The 18,569-nt window shown below is 35.8% G+C and overlaps 1 protein-coding gene across 1 annotated transcript in view; it reads left to right on the top strand.

Moving 5' to 3' along the window:
* Positions 1-15,276, top strand: part of IQCM (IQ motif containing M) — a 431,897-nt gene extending 416,621 nt beyond the window's left edge. The window contains exon 10 of the mRNA XM_069105013.1: positions 15,015-15,276. Within this exon, the coding sequence (XP_068961114.1) occupies positions 15,015-15,124 (110 nt within the window). The 3' untranslated portion in view covers positions 15,125-15,276. The remainder of the gene's footprint in view (positions 1-15,014) is intronic.
* Positions 15,277-18,569: the final 3,293 nt, after the last annotated feature.

The raw sequence follows: 18,569 nt of genomic DNA, 5'->3' as shown, positions 1-18,569 counted from the left end.
CTTCTCCTTCTCCTTCTCCTTCTCCTTCTCCTTCTCCTTCTCCTTCTTCTGGTGAGAGATGGAAGCCAAAGCTAACACTGGTTTAAAATATAAACTAAATTTAAAAATCGTATGCCAAAGAATGGTAGACAAGAGTGGCATCATCACAGTAGCAAAGGGTAAAATCACTTTAGAGAAATCTTAGGAAGATATTCCACAAAGTCATCTCGAGTGCATACAAGGATTAAAAGGGAAGGAATAGAATCAGAAGACAATGGACAAGACATAAAAATCATTTAAAATACTTTTCTTCATCAAGGATGGCAAACTTACCACATCTCTCACCATTAGGCAAGTAAGTCAGATATTCACTCATTTGTCTAAAATCTACCTCAGACAACTTAGTAGCTCCTTCATGTTAGGCAAGTCATATAAATGCTTTAAGCCTCAGTTTTCTCATCTGTACAATGAGTTTATAGTATCACCTCATAAAGTAGTTGTGAAGAATAAATTGTGTAAATCATTTAAAAAATCTCAAAGTACTTTATAAATGAGAATTATTATTTTTATTTTCATTTGGTTCTCATGTTTCAAATTTAGTTCAGATAGAAATGCTCCTGGAATAATACACTATCCATTCTTATTCTTCTGTATTTAGTGTTCCTTGAACCACTGCATAGATGGATGAAATTTAGGTGGTGGATAGGTTGATGATTTTTGAGAATCAAAATAAAAGGATTAGGATACAAATTCATTTTATCTAGGCTTACTGACAACATCTTTGAGACAGCTTCAGTAGCAGACAAGATGGTAGGGAAAATATGTCTTTAATCTTGTTCCCATATGGTTTTAATTTCTTCCCCTATATCTCTATCTTTTGAAAGCTTTTCATCATATGTACTTTGAATATTGTACATGTTATGTATATTTGGCTATATGTACATGGTATGGGCATGTACATGGTTGGTGGGGCAACTAGGTGGGACAGTGGATCGAGCTCCAGTCCTAGAGTCAAGAAGACCTGAGTTCAAATATGGCCTTGAAAACTTACTAGCTTTGTGATCCTGGACAAGTCACTTAACCCTGTTTGCCTCAGTCTCCTCATCTGTAAATAAGTTGGAGAAGGAAATGGCAAACCATTCCAGTATCATTGTCAAGAAAACCCAAAATGGGGTCATGAAGAGTCAGACACAACAGAAACAATTTAACAACACCAACAGCAATGTATGTTGGAGACTGTGGCAACATCTATTAAGAATGTTGTTTTTATAGAGATAAATGTTACATCCAGGTTAATGTGGTCAACAGTTTGTTTTGTGATACTACTCCAGTTTCAGGAAAATATTTGTTAAATTCTCAAGTATATTTGAGGTTCTGTAGATGTAATATCGGCATTTCTCATCTCTTAGTTTTTGATGGATAAGTTGCTTCCGGAGCATAATTTTGACTAGCTGACCATATGATGTACTGGATAAAGTGCTGAGTTTAGAGTCCGATATGCTTAAGTTAAATTTTTTTTTCATTTATCTCAGACAAATCCTGACTTGGTGACTCTGGGAAAGTCATTTAATTTTAGAGTGCCTCAGCAACTCCCCAAGATCCCAGTTCTACTTCCTTACACCTATATAACTTAGTGGGTGAGCTATTTCCCCTCTCTAGGTCTTAGTTTCCTCATCTCTAAAATGAAGGAGTTGCATTAGATAGCCTCTTATTCTTTTCAGCTCCAGATCTATGCTCTTACTATAAATACATTTATTTACTGAGTAATAAGAGGATCGTTATCTATCTATCATCTATCTATCTATCTATCTATCTATCTATCTATCTATCTATCTATCTGTCTGTCTGTCTGTCTGTCTGTCTGTCTGTCTGTCTGTCTGTCTGTCTATCTATCTATCATCTATCTATTTTTTTTAAAGCAATTGGGGTTAAGTAACTTGCTCAAGGTTATATGGCCAGGTGTTTCTGGGTGGGTGCTAAGTGTCTGAGCCCGGATTCGATCCCCAGGTCATCCTGACACTGGGGCTGGTGCTCTTACTTGCTGTGCTACCTGGCTGCCCCAATTGCTATCTATATTAGCTAAGGGAGCTCTGACTCTCAAAGAGTGCCTCACACTGAGTGTATGATAAAGAAAATTCTTGGTTCATTAAAGGCAGGGAAAATAAGACTCTGAAGTCCCTTATAAGACTGCTGAGGTTCTTTCTTATGCATTGTTCTTAATATTCAGGAATTAGGTTTTTAGCATGTGTGTACATATGTAAGAGCTAGAGATAGCAACAAAAAAAAGAGACAGACAGGGGTGTAGGGTGGAAGGGGGAGTAAGGTGGGGTGGTAGGAGAAGGGAACCAAGGATGAGGGAAGAAAGGAGAGAGAGGAAAGAGTCAACAACCGTGGCTCCTTGGTGCCATTATATTCACAATTGTTTCTTAACCACTATGTCGTTGACATTTTATATAATAATTCTGGCTATACCTTAGGCCAGTTGTTTTTCTCTTTCCATTCTGATTAAAAGTAAGGAGGTAAACACTCATCTTGGCTGTCATCTGTAACTTTTTTTTAGAATCTGAATATCTTCAGTTTTTTTTTTAATTTAAGAAAAAAGCCTCCATTATCTGAAATTTCTTATTTTAGTGGTCCATGTTCATCTTTCCACTTTTATCCTCCCCCCTTCTTTTCACCACCTGCCAATATTACAGGATCCCATATATTTAGAGTTCAAAGGGATCAGAGGTCATGGAGATGAAGAATCTGAGACCTGGGATTTTATATGATCTGTCCAAGGTTACACCCCTAATATCAGAAGCAGCATTTTAATCCAGATCCTCTGATTTGGTTGAATCCTTTCATTTTTTAAAATGTCCTTTTTTACCTTATCATAGATCCAGTCCATGAGATCTTTTCTTGTCTGTTCTTTTACTTCGCTTTTCCAATTCCAATTTCTAGTTAAGGAGGGTGTAATATTTATTTGCTTCTTTCAGGTTTTTCTTTTTACTTCTTCCCTTGAGAAGTTGCTTCACAGATTTTTAAAAAATATATGTCAATACTATTCCCTCCCATTTCAAAAGTGAAGCAGAGTTGATCACCTCTTTGATATTTAAATGATTTGCTGTGCTACCAGATTTGCCCAGTCTTCATCTATCTCTGCCAAATTCTTGATCTTCTGAAGGATGACATTGTTATTGTCACTGCATTATGGGAAAAGGTGGTAGTATCTGTTGCTCACTTTACATGTTACAATCTGTAAAGCCAAGGACAAGCAGCCTTCCAGTGGATTGTTGTTGTGAATAGCTTTAAGGTTCTGATCGCATAGTATAGTGAACTCTCTATTTATTCAGCAGTAAACTAAAGCAAAACATTCACAGAAACCAAAGCACAGCATTTCCAATGACATAACAAAACAACTTATCACTAAAGCGGCCACATAGTTTTAAACAAAAAATATCATTCATTAAGTCCTTAACTCAATCATCCTTAAGGAGCAGACCTCCTTGTGAATGAAGTAAAAAGGTCTCCCATCCCTAGGACACATTGTCTTAAACTCTCAATCAAAAAGTCTTCTTTCTTCTTGATTGGAGATTAGTTTCCAGTCATCCTTAACTCAATCATCCTTAAGGGGTACAAGAAACAAAGTACAAAGTTCTCCCACCCCTATATCACAGTAAATCATGATCTTCTCAGTCAGCATAAGTACCCAAGGAGAGGTCTTTTCACCATGGCTCAAGGCTGGCTCCCAGATTCCATAGTTCCTCTTCCATGGTCCCAGCTTTTGCCTGAATTCACCCAACCATCACCTGTATTCACAGTTAGGCCTAGTTTTCAGCAACTCATCCAGTTCCTTTTCCGTAGTGAAGCTCACAGTGTCCAGTCCACCTCAAGTCCTTCGCAGTTCCTGTTTCTGGGACGACAAAGCTTAAGAGAGCCAAAACAATATTCATACACATTGTTGGCACCATTATCAAATCACTATCTGCCTGTGAAATCAACATAGACCCACAAACAAGGTCCTAGAAGTTGTCACAATCATCAGCATACTCCCAGGATCTCTGAAATTCTCCTCCAGGACTTCTGTAAACAGGAAAAAAGAGAAAATCCTCTTTCAGGGCTTCCAGTAAGGTCCCAGGACTTCTGTACAAAGTGTCACAAACACAAATCAACACAGAAGAGACAAACAGAGTGCCAGCCACCACAAGCGCTCTCCTCAGTTCTGCTCAGTCCCAGGTTATGCTCTTCCTTTTATATTATCAGTTCCTTCCTGTTCCATCCACCTCTTATGTCCTTCCTGTTCCTGTTCCTGTCTTTGGCAAGTCCTTCTCACTGTTGGATTCACAGGTTCTGTTTCTTAACAAAGACTTGATATAATCAGGGCAAGGTTCAAAGACACTTGTACTGGAACAAGGTGCTAAAAAATTAAATAGCTGAAACAGGTACTAAGTACTTCTCTGCTTGCCATTACACAATATTAGTTCTTTATTATATGAAAATCCTACCAATGCTGCTAGACTTGGATGGTCTTTTATCTTTCTTTTTATTCTAAGCACTTAACACAGTTCTTGTCACATAGCAGGAACTTAATCAATCAAGCATTTATTAAGCATCTTCTATATACCAGGCATTGTGCTAAGACTTGGGGATACAAAAGATGCAAAATACAGTCCCTGCCCTCAAGAAGCTTACAATCTAATGGCTGACTGACTTCCCTTCTTGATATATTCTGGATCATGACAGTATTAGTAACAAGTATTAATATTTATAAAGCATCATAAAGTTTATAAAGGACTTTAATCAACATGATTCTGTTTGATAGGCAAAGCAAAGACTGTTAGGTGTATTTTACATATGGACTTAGATAAATGAAGTAACTCACTCAGGGTCATACAGTTTCCTGGCTACATGTAGACAAGGGATTTCCATGCCTTCTAACTTTAAGACTAGTGATCTTTCCATTATACCTCACAGTATATCAGAAAGACATCATGTCACAGTTTTCCTTCAGACTTATTTTGGCAAAAAATGTTTACCAAATTTTTGTGTGACTTTGAAAAGAACACTCTCTTCTTAGGTCTCAGTTTTTACATTTGTAAAAATAAAGACATTAGGGGCAGCTATGTGGCGCAGTGAGTAAAGTGCCGGTCCCAGAGTCAGGAAGAACCGAGTTCTGTTCTGGTCTCAGACACTTAACACCCACACAAAAAAACTAGCTGTGTAACCTTGGGCAAGTTACTTAACCCCAATTGCCCTCCAAAAGGAAAAAATAATAAAATAAAGACATTAAATTATATCCTCTCTCATGTTCTTTCTAACCCTGGAATTCTGCAATTCAATGAATATTTGAATACTTTACTATTTCGGTGGACCTATGATTGCCTCTGTAAGAGAGCTCTCTCCAAAAGTCCAAATCATGATCCATCAATTCTCTCTCATTCTGTGTGACTCTTGTCTAGCTCCCTTGATAAATCCTCCACAGAGAATCAAACTAATATGATGAGGCAGCCTTTCTCTTCATCTATTAATTTTATGTATGCACCAACTGATCATGGAAGTTGCATCCATTAACTTTTGTTTTGGTTATCTGACTAAGCCACTTTCGTTCACAGCTATGTATCTCAAGGATTCTATCTGTTTACTTTTTTTTGCATGTAATTTGTTATTGTAGTCTGTCAATTCCAACCCACATTCATGATAAAAAAAAAATCATTTAGAACTCGTCTTTTTAACATTTACCTTAGGTTTGTTAAGCAACAATTCTATTCTCTTGTCACTTTCCTATTCTTGGATGTCTTTCTACTGGTTATACTGGCACAAAATACCAAAATTAGTCCTTTCATATACAAAATAATTATCTCAGTGTACATCTTGGGTTATTGTGCTACATGCTGTATAATATTGCATAGTATAAAATTTCTCTTTTCTCATTGTTACACAGGCAAAATATCTGACATTAGCACTTGTATGTTATTTTTATTGCACACTCCTACTTTAATTTAACCAAGGCTTGCCCTAGCCCAGTTTGAGATGTCACAGAACTCAAAATATGGAGTTGAAGTCAAGATCCCGCCTCTGCAGTTTACTGCATGTCACTTACATTCTCTGGGTCTTGGTCCCTCATTTGTTAAATGAGAGAGTTTGACTAGAAGACTTCTAAGGTTCCTTCCAGCTCTAAATCTATGGTTCATCTTCAAGATCTTTTAATCTAGCTATGAGGTTTATTGATAGTATATACATTGATCTGGTAGACCAAGGAAATAGAAAACATGTATGTCGTGACTGTCTCATTATTACCATGTACATTAGTTCATTTTTTTCTGGTCCTACGAGGTGAGAATAGCAGGTTATTTCTTAATTAAAATTATTTTTAATTTATGAAATAATTTCCATGACATGGAAGAATAAAAAAAGATTACACATGAAACTACAAATCTATTGTATACACCTTTCTATTCCTTTTAAATATATAATAAAATTATCATGTAACTTTCTTTTTTTCTTTGTTTTTCTTCTCTTGCTACCCCCTGCCCTAAATATGGCTGCCATTAGACACAAATATATGTGTGTATACATATATGTGTGTATATGTAGATGTATGTGTATATGTATTACACATACATATATATGCACACACATATATGAAAATCTACATACTAAGAGAGAGAAGTTCTATCAAAAACTTCAAACTGATCCAAGTGACTCCAAGATGTTCAGAGAAGGCCTCTTTTATAATCAAAATAACAGAGAGTCAGAGCTTTTTTTTCCTTTTTACAAAAGCATTGATTTAATGTGTGAAGACCCTAGAAACCTTTGAATTCATCATTTATGAGAAAGCTAGATAAAGATGAACCCAGGGTTGGCAGAGTTCCTTTAGTGTTGAAGTGTTGTACCTATTGACTCATTCATCATCATAGCTCTTTCTATTTGTCCTCCCTCCAAACAAAGGAACCTCAGCTGAAGAATTCATCAGTTATTTAAAGGGTCACCTTAAACTCCCTTCCTCTTTGGATTCATTTCTTTCTTTCCTTTCCACTTTAACTTCTATGCGGTACCATGTTTTCTTCTTACATAGTCATATACCCTGCCTCTGCACCAACTCCCACGTCTTAATGATAATTGCTTTTCATTCATTCATTCATTCATTCATTCTTCTACCATTCAAATTGTATTTAGAACATAGATATTATCTTTCTTTTCTCTAACATATACCCCTTTCCACCACTGATTAACTTTAGAATTTCTCTGTCTCTGTCTCTCTCTGTCTCTCTGTCTCTGTCTCTGTCTCTCTGTCTCTGTCTCTCTCTCTCTGTCTCTGTTTCTCTCTCTCTCTCTGTCTCTGTCTCTCTGTCTGTCTCTCTCTCCTCCCTTTTCTTCTCTGTGGACCTCAGAAAATGTCCATTTCAGGCCACTCTTGTGTGTAAGCCTAATGGAATAAGAACACTGTTATTGGGAGCCAGAAGACCTGAGTTTGAGCTCAATTCTGACACTAGCCATGTGACTTTGGAAAGTTTCTTGGAATAACCTCTCTGAATAATAGTTTTCTTATATACAATATGGAAATGAAAATAATACTTAGACTATTTACTTCTCCAGAGGCTTTTTGAAGCTTAAAAGATAATAGAAATGTAAAATGCTATTATGATCTTTATCTGAAATCTAGCTTCTTATCTTTGCCTATTTCTTCCTGAAACAATACTGTTGTCCCACTTCATCAGCTTCCCTGGTGGCTTCCCTCCAATCATCTAAGAAGTACTTAAGTTTGAAAGCTCAGCACTTTTCTTTTCTCTGTGTTTCCTGAGTCCTTGAAATTGGTCAAATTGTGCTTATCTCCCTTTGATACCTTTTATTAGGACCTATACTTGGGAGTTGGCATAAATATCCCTTCTTCCTTATAGGAATAGATATTTTATTTCCCAGGAGACAATGCCATAAGCCATCCCTCCACACCTAAATGAATAGTTCCAGGCTATGTGTTATATGATAACACAAATTATTCTCTGTTTCTTTTTTTCACTTCTGTAAAATGGGAATAATACCTGTGTCACCTAGCTGCCTCACAATAATATAGCTATTGTTTTATGTGCATTTATTACTATGAACAATCTCTTCCTCTCCTTCCATCTCTTTCTTCTCTTTCTCTTCTCAACTTTGATTGTCCCTTCTGTAAGCTATATCTCTGCTCCTAAATAGTGGTGATACATGTTCCTTATGCCATGCTCTTTATATCACAGTTTAATTTATACTTTTTTTCATAGTCCCAAATCCATTCAAATCTGTAATTTTTACTGAAACTATTCAAATACGTGTGAACCAAGTCACTTCACATCTTTTAAATATGGATGATTTCTTTATGGTCAATCTCTGGTAATCATGAGAATCCCTATGCTTACCTACACTGGTCCTTGAATGACAGACATATAGCATTCACTCAAAGTTTTTAGATATTGCCAAGAGTGCTATCACTCTAGGTGTTGTGAGGACCAAATGAAAATATGGATGGAAAGCACTTTTCAAACCTTAAATCAATATGCTAATGTTGGTTATCATCATCATTGTCATCCATCATCATCACCACCACCACCACCATCATCACCATTATCATCATCATCATCATCATCATCATCAACATCAGCCTATTATAGTCACTAGGTTTCCAGTCTCCTGATGTCTTCATTCCTTGAGTTTTCTATTGCATTCCTGCTACCTTCAAGCAGTGTGCTGGTATATGTTTAATAACCAGGCTTTTTTGGGGGAAATAAACACACAAACACACACACACACACACACACACACACACACACTGTAGCAGCAAGCACCCCAGCATCTCCAGGGTGGTTGCCAACACAGGTTCTTAGATCTACTTTTCTAAAGGAAAGCAACTCAAAATGGGTTAACAATCTTGCTTTAATCAATCAAATATATCATTTACCTTGTTCAGGGGGAAAAGTCAGCACCCCAAACTTCAGAGTATACAGACAGAAGTTACAAAGTAGAAGTTACAAGAAAACAGAAAAACATATCAAGCAGACAGGACTCCAACTGTCTTGACCATTATATCAGTTGCCAGAGAGGGGAAACATCAACATCTTGGTTTTCAAAGCTGGGGGACTCTCAACAGAGTCTCATCTGGTCAAATCACACAACATTTCTCAAAGTGAGCCCCAAAACAAAGTCTCACATCAGGAATTATATAGACTTCTCCAGGGTCAGAGAATGTAACAACCCTCTTGACCCATTGCCCAATCACAAAGCACCAAGGTGTGGGCATTCCTGAAAAACAAGTCTCCCACCACAGGCTCCAGGTGCACTTAACCTAGGGGCAGGGAAGATCTTAAAAATTTACATTCCTATAACATGCGCGCACACACACACACACACACACACACACACACACATACACACAAACCGACATTTAACCTGCCATCTCCATGCCTTTGCACTAGCTGCCCCACATGCCTGGAATGCACTCCCTCCTCATTTTCACTTCACAGAATTTGACTTCTTTGAAGTCTCTACTCATATGCCCAACTTCTATATGAAGAATTTCCTTACCCCACCCCCATATAATACAACCGTCTTTCCCTAACCATCTACTATTTCACTAACCTATTCATTCACCCCAAACCATTCACCCACTTAGTATTTATATCCATCTTTTATGTACTCATGCATAAACATATATGTAAATATTGTCTCATATTGTCACATATAAAATACAATCTTGGGAGCAGGAATTGTTTCCTTTTTGTCTTTATATGTCCAACACCTAGTATGGTACTTAGCACATTATAGGCACTCAATAAACACTTGTTGATTAATTGTCTGCAGTATCCATTCAATCTGTATGTAATTATTGAAGCAAGTCTTAACCAGACAGGGCATTTCCCCCAGTGACTAAAAACAGGGATTTGCTTATAGGAGCCATTTATTAAATGCCTATAGGCAAGTAGGTGGTGCAAGTGATAAAGAACTGGGCTTTATCTTTAAAAGTTTAAATCTGGCCTCCAACACTAGCTATTTGACCCTGGGCAAGTCACTCAACCCTGTTTGCCTCAGTTTCCTCATTGGAATAGGAAATGGCAAGCTACTCCAGTATCTCTGCCAAGAAAACTCTAAAATGAAGTCATGAAGAGTCTGAAATGACTGAACCACAACCACAACATCAACAAAAACATTAAATTCTTGGTTTTCTGTTTTAATCCGTTGAAGTCCCAGGTCACTCTGGGTGGATGAAAAGATATTCAGAGGAAAGTAACTTTGTAGAATAGGTGAAAATCCCCCCTAGCATTGTTTTTAGTTTGGGCTGAAATTCAGCTGTTGGTTTAGTGTGGGTGTTAAGTTCTCTAATTCAACTAATCAGACTGATTCCCCCTGCCCCCTCCCCCCCCCCCTTAGCATGTTGATGGCTGTCATGGAGATACAGTTTAAAAGGTGATAAAAGCTTTTATTCAGTCCTTAATTGGTCTTAACCCTTATTATACCAATCAGTAATTTGTTCATATATTCTACAGTTACTGCCAAATGTATTTTCATTCTTTGAGTCTTATCTCCCCATTCCCTACCCCACCTAGCATGTATTCCCCTTTTCCTTTAGAAAAAAAGTACTTTGCCCAAAACTTAATTTTCAAAAAAGATGAAAGCCATTGATATTTACTCATTTAGTACTGATTTCATTTTCATTCCATCTATTTTCATCATGAACTCCTTTTTTTCTTAGAGATAATATCTTTCCCTTATTTTGTACCCCATGACATTCAGCATGGTGCTAGACATTCAGGCTTGTTAGTAATTATAGGCTTAGAACTGGAAGTAGTCTTATGTATCTTCTCCGGCCATTTCATTTTATAGATGAGGGAACTGAGACCCAGAAAGGAGATGTAATTTGCTCCAAGTCCCATGGGTAGGCACATAGCAGGAAACCAGTGACTATTTGATGCTGACTTTGATGTTCTCACTATTATGGTGGAAGGAGTGTTGGGCTTGGTAGCAGCGGACACCTGAGTTTGAATCATGCTTTTGGTGCTAGCTATCCGACCATGTGCATGTCACTCAAACTCAACTCAGTCTCAGTGTTCTCATTTGTAAAGTGAAAGAGGTGTGATAATACCTTGTTGTGAGTATTAAATGACATAATGGATACAAAGTAGTTTGTAAACTTTAAATTGTTACTTACATAAATGTAAACTTTAGCTATTCTTATTGTTGAGAGTTAGCCTGACATGGCAAATGGAGGAAAGAAAAAAAGGGAAAAAAAGAAATTTACATGATACCTTTATTATATATTTAACAGGAATAGCAAATTGTATATAATAGATTTGCAGCTTCATGTGCGATCATCTTTTTATTATATTGTTATAGAAATGCTTGTTTTATTCCTCTGTTAAAAATAAAATAAATATTTTTAAAAGGTTATATGTCACATAGTAGCCACGAGTATAGTATCACTTCACAACATGAGGGGAATTATGAGTCTGTTCATTCATTTCAGCAAATATTTTTTTTGAAATATTTACTATGTTCAAAGTACTTTAAAATGAACAAATACACAATTCCTGCCATCAAAGAGTTTGCCATCTACTAAGAGGAATTCAATTCAAGCATGATATTAAATAGAATAAAAAAGAGGAAAACAGAGAATCAAAGAACTCTAGGAAAATTTGAGGGGATTCTCTCCTTTTAGTTGGAGAAATCAGGGAAGGCTTTATGGAAAAAGTAGCACATTTGACTAGCCTGGAAGGAAAAGGGGATAAACTAGTGCTATCAAAATCAAATAGAAATGGGGGCTGCTAAACCATACATAAGGATCCCTGTTGGTCACAGATTGACTTAGAAAACTGCATGTTAACATTACCTGTATCTTGTTACATGTTAATTATTTTACTAAATATTTCCCAATAACATTTGAATCATGTCCCTGTCATATAGAAGGTTATGGACACTGCAAATTACCTCTCAGCTAAACAATTGACAATGAGGGAGAGGGTTCTAGGCAGGGGGTGGGGTATGAGTAGGAGTCCTGCAGGGTTGAGAGGGGGCAAGGTAAGGTTTGGTAACAGTCAGGTGTCTAGTTTGACTGAAACATAATGTGAATGAAGAGGAATCACATGAAATAAGTTTGGAAAAGCAGGCTAAAATCAGATTGGCTTTTAAATAATAGCCTATGGGGTTTGTATTTTATCCTATGAAAAAATTCAAAACAATATTAAGGTAATAGTTTGTCTTACATTACCTAACTAAATAAGACAAAATAAAAAACAATTTGCTTCCAATTAAAAATAGTTGAGAAGAATCATCCTCCTTTTAGTATATCAGAATCTAGGGACTTTGATCTATAAGGGATTTTAGGAAACATCCAGTCCTGGAGTTCTTTCTATTTTTGTGTGTATCAGAGTCCATTGGGAGTCTGGTGAAACCTACATACCCCTTTCAACAATCATTATTTAAATGTATAAGTAAAATACATGGGATTAGAAAGGAAACTATATTGCAACAGTTTATCTATCTATCATCTATCTATCTATCTATCTATCTATCTATCTATCTATCTATCTATCTATCTATCTATCTATCTATCTAAGCAAATTCATGGACCTCTTTAAATCTATCCATAGAACTTTTTCGAGGAGTCTTTGGATTCTGGATTAAGAACCCTTGATCAAGCCTATTCCTCTCAGCTCACAGATGGACAAGTTGAGGCCAAAGAGATTACTGTTCTAAATCAATACATAAGGGAAATAGCATGTTACAGAGGCAAGAGAACTGGCCATCAGCAGGGATAGGTGGTTCTAATGCCCCTATAGTAAAGCTCCTTGTGATAACATAGTGGGATGTCAGCCTGTTTCTCTCCAGGCCATCTCCACTTGTCTTGATCGATATAAGGCCCCTGAACCCAGATGACTCTGGAGGACAAAGTGAGGCTGGTGACTTTGCACAGCCCTGTCTCACTCAAATCAAAGTCAATTGCAAGTCCTGTCATTATCTCCCTGATGTCATAGTCCTCTTCAAGACCAAAGGACAAACCCAAACCACACAACCACAACCCCATACAACAGGGGATCATAGGAAGGAGAAGGAGGTAGTAATTATGCATATTATTATTTTGACTCTTCTTTATTCTTTCTGTATCACTTCATACAAGTCTTCTAATATTTTAGTAATTATTCATATTATTGTTTTTATCTCTTCTTCATTCCCTCTGCATCACTTCATGCAAGTCTTCCAATATTTCTATGCATTCTTTACATTTCACCATATTCAAATGCTGTATTTTGTTCAACAGCTTATTATTTATAGACATACCATGTATAGGCATACCATAGGCATTTCCTGTGGGTACTATGGATAGTGCCACAATGAATGTTTTCATACCGAAAAGATAATTTGTTGTTGTCAGTGACTGCCTTGGGAGCATCAACCTAGTGGTGGGATAACTGTGTCACTATGTATGAAACTTTTGTAATTTTTCTTTTCACAGTTCTGAAATGTTCTCTAACCTTGTCGAAACGACTCAAAACTCTACAAGTAGCAAACCAGTAGGAACCAGCAGCTTTTTGCTTAGTTGTTAAAATACAAGATACATTTGAAGTTAACTTGCTTGATAAATGACACCTTAATGTAAACGAATTTAACTTATTGAAACAATTTAGGAATTTTCCAATGAATCTCTATCGGCATAAACTTGAATGTACATTTTGTGTGACCTCCCACCCCAAAGTTAAGCTAATGAAAATGCCATGTGGTTGATCTACAACATAAGGTAGTTGGTTCAAAGATAAGACTTCCATAGTTCGTTAAAAGATAGAATACATATATATATATATATATATATATATATATATATATATTTTCTAAAATTGTATCTACACGGTCTAATATTGAGTTTTATGGCCATTTAAATTTCCTTCATTTACAAAATTGTAGTTATTTTGAATATTGCTATTTTGACTCTTCTTTATTTCTTCTGCCTCACTTGGTACTACTTCCAACATTTCTCTGCATTCTTTATATTCCATCATATTTATATGTCCTGAATTTGTTCAACAATTTCCAAGGTTTTAAATAGACTATTTCCATTTTGGGGGCTATTGTAGAAAGTACCACTATGAATGGGGCAGCTAGGTGGCGCAGTGGATAGAGCATTGGACTTGGGATCTGGAAGACACATCTTTATGAGTTTAAATCTGGCTTCAGACCCTTACTAGCTATGTGACTCTGGGCAAGTCACTTAACCCTGTTTGCTTCAGTTTCCTCATGCATAAAATAAGATGGAGAAGGAAATGGCAAGCCATTCTAGTACCTTTACCAAGAAACTCCCAAATGGGGTCACAAAGAGTCAAACGCAACTGAAACAACTGAACAACAAAACCATTATAAATATTTTAAGATAAAAATATTTTGTTGTTGTCAATGACTTCCTTGGTGCATCAATCCAGCAATGGAATCACTGGGTCAAAATGTATGGAATGGTTTTAAATTTTTTCTTTTCATTTTTCCAAAATGTTTTACAAACTTGTTAAACTATTCACAGCTTTCTAAGCAACAAACTAACATGAACTGACTTCATTTTGCCTAATTTCTGAAATAAAAGGTACCCTTGAAATTAACTTAATAATCAACTCCTTAATGTGTAAATGAATTTAACTTATTAAAACTCTTTAGGAATTTGGAATATGGTATTTGATATCCCTTCTATTTTCCCATTTTGAGTGCGTCAAGTCTCAGTTATAGTTTGTCTTCAAAGAGTTTATGTTCTACTAGAGAAGCTTACCTCCTGCTTGTCTGAAAGAAAAGGATTTAAAGCTTGAGGAAGTATGGCTACTTCTTGCTGCTACAATAACTCTTCTTGGCTTTTCACTTACAGGAAGGGGGGAGAGTGTGTTGGTCCCCATCACTGAACTGATTTGTGAATTATTTGCTAATGGTTACCAACTTCTGGCAGATAGCCAGAATAGATAACATTTCTGTATTTTTTTTCCATTGGAAAGAATCTTTCTCAATTTCTAATCAACAAATTAATGTTTTTGTTTGTTTATTTGTTTTTGTATCTTTAGTTTCTGGACACCCAATCATCAAGAAAGCTGACATTCGGATCGTTGGGAAATTAGTAGCCAGGTCCATGAGAGAGAGGAGAATGAAAATACGTTTCAGATCACCAGAGTAATAATCAGGTTATGGATCAACTTATTTGTGGAGAAAACAATAATCCAAATTATGCTATGGACAAATTTGATGACTAAAATAGGAAAAGAAAAAGAATCTCTAAGCATAAGAGATAAGACAAGTTGGCAATCTAGTGACTTCCCATAAAATGTATATACCTGCTTTATCATACCAATAAACCTGAATGCAAGTAAAAGTTTTTTTTAAAGTCTCTTCTTGTACAGCTGATTTTAGTTTGCCATATTACCAGAAAATGTCGGCATCATAAAATCTTTGAATTTAGAAAAGATCTTGGAAATAATTTCCAATTCTTACCTGAAGCATGAACCCCCTCTAGAACTTCTGAAGGCATACAAAGTTAGGTAGGATGGATAGATGGATGAATACTCAGGTCCAACTACAATACTATAGTCTCAAATAATGGGTTGAATTTAACAAGATTGATTCATTGAAATATATGTAAAGCCCTAAACATAGCTTCTGAGGTAGCAGACACTTATTAGCTGTGTGACTCTGAGTAACTTAACCGTTGTGTGCCTCCACTGGAGAAGAAAATGGCAATCCACTCCAGTATCTTTGCCAAGAAAACCCCATGGACAATATGGTCTGTGGGGTCACGAAGAGTCAGACATGACTGAACAAGTATCTTCAAAAAGCAGTGCATCTGGAAAAGGGCTGGGGCTTTTAAATGACTACAAGTTCAATATGAGTCAACAATGCTCTGTGACTGGCAAAACAAACAAAATAAAACCACAACAAACCACTAGTGTTAATCTTAGAAGTAATTGTTGTAATCATTCATTTTCCACATAAATACCTCTAGTGATCCATTTCAGCTCTGCCACTTTTCAGCTATATAATATTGGATAAGTTGCTTCAGTTTTGAGATCCTTAGTTTGCCAATCTATCAAAAGGGGATAATAAAATTTGAACTACTGACTTTAAAATTGGAACGACTGACTTCACAGAGCTGTTGTGAAGATCAAATGAAGTAATTTTTGTAAAGTGATTTCTAAGCTGTAAGACATTATATAAATATAAGCAGTTATTGTCATTGTCTATGTGACAGCCTGTCAATTTTTTCTTTAACATTTTTTATATCTTTTGATTTAATGTTACCCTAATTTCCAAATATATATTTCAACCTCCCACTTCTCCCTAACATCCATACTTTGTAGGAAAGAATAAAAAGAGAAAATATGTAGTTCAGCAAAATCAACCTGACTTTGATAGTATATGAAATGTTCAATACTCCATAATCCCCTACTAAGAAGAGGAGAATTATTATAATTACACAGTATTCACTTTTAGTTTTTTGTTCTTTTATATTGCTATATAAAATTGTTTATATTATAGAATATTTAACTTTCCTATATATTTGAATTGTTATAGTCACTGTTCATATATTGTTTTCTAGGTACTGTTTCTTTTATTCTGCTATTGCTATGTGACTAAGTTATTTCTTTTAACAATCACACATATCCTCAATGATACCTTTAATGAACCTTTCCCCACAGGGGTCATCTCTGATAATACAGCCTGCTTACACTTTTAAATTGCTCTTTGGGTCACTTATAATTTTAATTCTTCAGTGATTGTAGTATTCATAGATATGCAGAAGAATATGGACCTCAAAAGATGGGTCTGGGGCTTATAATAGCTTGGAATCATTGAGAGAGATACATAATTTCTCAAATGCAATACAGTCCTTTTTTTCCTCCTCCTCCTCTTCCTCCTTGTCCTTGTCTTCCTTTTCCTTCTCCTCTTCCTTCTTGCCTAGCTCATTTCCATTCATAGCAGCAGTCCAATATATATGCACTTGAACTAACTCAATGATTACCCATCAGTTTCATTTTATAGCCTGGACAATAGATTCATTTGTCTTTTCCCATGTGAATCATCAGGTTGCTCTGTTTTGAATGTTTTGGAGGTCACTGAGGAGGCCTTCTTGTGCTACTCTGGGCCTTGATGCAATGTGGAATTAGTTTATGGAATATTGAATTGCATACTAAACACTGAGCTGGGATGCTGAACCCTGTTAATAAAATGAATACAGAATCAGGGTACTGACTACTGAATTGGGATATGGAATACTGAAGGAAGATGTTGAATATTTTAGATATTGGATGATGCCTTTTGCTACTGAATTCAGAGTGGGTTGCAGAATATTGAATTTCAGTACAGATTTCTGAACTAAATATTCTGCTATTTTTATATCTATTTATATATATTAAATTAAATTTAATTAATATATAAATTAAATTAAATATATATTTAAATTATATCTGCTAAATATTCATCTTTGGATAATGACTTCTGGGTTTAGATATGAAATACTGAGTTGGATATGAGATACTGAATATGCAATATGGAATTCTGACTTTGGATATTGAATACTGAGTTTGAATACTGAATGCTTATTTTCAGTTTGGATACTTATACTGAGGTAAGGTACGGAATACAAAATACTATTTGGTTACTGAATACTAAGGCTTTGTTGCCTTTTTTATGCAATACTGAGTTTAGGTATTTAATGCTGAACTTAAAAACCAAATACTGAATTTTGTTGTAGAATACTGATTTTGAATAATTAACATTAAATTGGTATGTAGACTCTGGGGGCCAAATATCATCTTAGATACTGAATTCTGTTTTGGAGTACTGACTGCTGAGTTTGTACATTGAATCCTGAATTTGGTTATTTAGTGTTAAGTTGCAGTATTAATAGCTGAGGGTGGGACAAAATAGAGTCTCGAGAATGAATACTGAGTTAGGAACTGGATCAAGGAAAGGCTTTTAAGACAAGCAACTTATTATCTATAAGGAAAGGCAGTGGTATTGAATAATTAGGACATTTAGCATTTATATAGTGCTTTAAGGATTACAAAGCACTTTACAAATATTATCTCATTTTATCTTTATAACAACCCTGGCAAGTAGATGCTATAATTATTCTCATTTCACAAATGAGAAAACTGAGTCAGTCATGGGCATATCAAATGAGAAGATATTTGCAAAACTCTTAGCACAGTGCTTATCACATAATTGGCACTATATAAAACTATGTATTATAACTATTATAAAACTACATAAAAACATTCAGTCTTTTAGTGTCGAGTGACTTGCCCAGGGCTATATTAGAACTCAGATCTGGCAGAATAATTTAAGTTGGCATAAAATACATTATTCTAAGCAGCAATATCTAGCATGTAGCAGACATTTAAAGAGCAAGTCATTTAACCATGTTTGACTCTATAAAATGATCTGGAGAAGGAAATGGCACCATTCCAGTATCTCTGCCAAGAAAACCCCATATGGGGTCACAAAGAATTAGACATGGCTGAAAATGACTAAACAACAACAAAACGATTATTGGTTAAAATAAATACTATAGGTATTGACAGAAGGGCATAAAAGGAGAGCTTGCCCACTTTATGTTAGGCAAT

Source organism: Petaurus breviceps, unplaced genomic scaffold, assembly GCF_028583685.1.
Source record: "Petaurus breviceps papuanus isolate PSGF00001 unplaced genomic scaffold, PetGlider_PUasm1.0 76, whole genome shotgun sequence".
NCBI lineage: Eukaryota > Metazoa > Chordata > Mammalia > Diprotodontia > Petauridae > Petaurus > Petaurus breviceps.
This window is presented reverse-complemented; position numbering and strand designations above follow the sequence as displayed.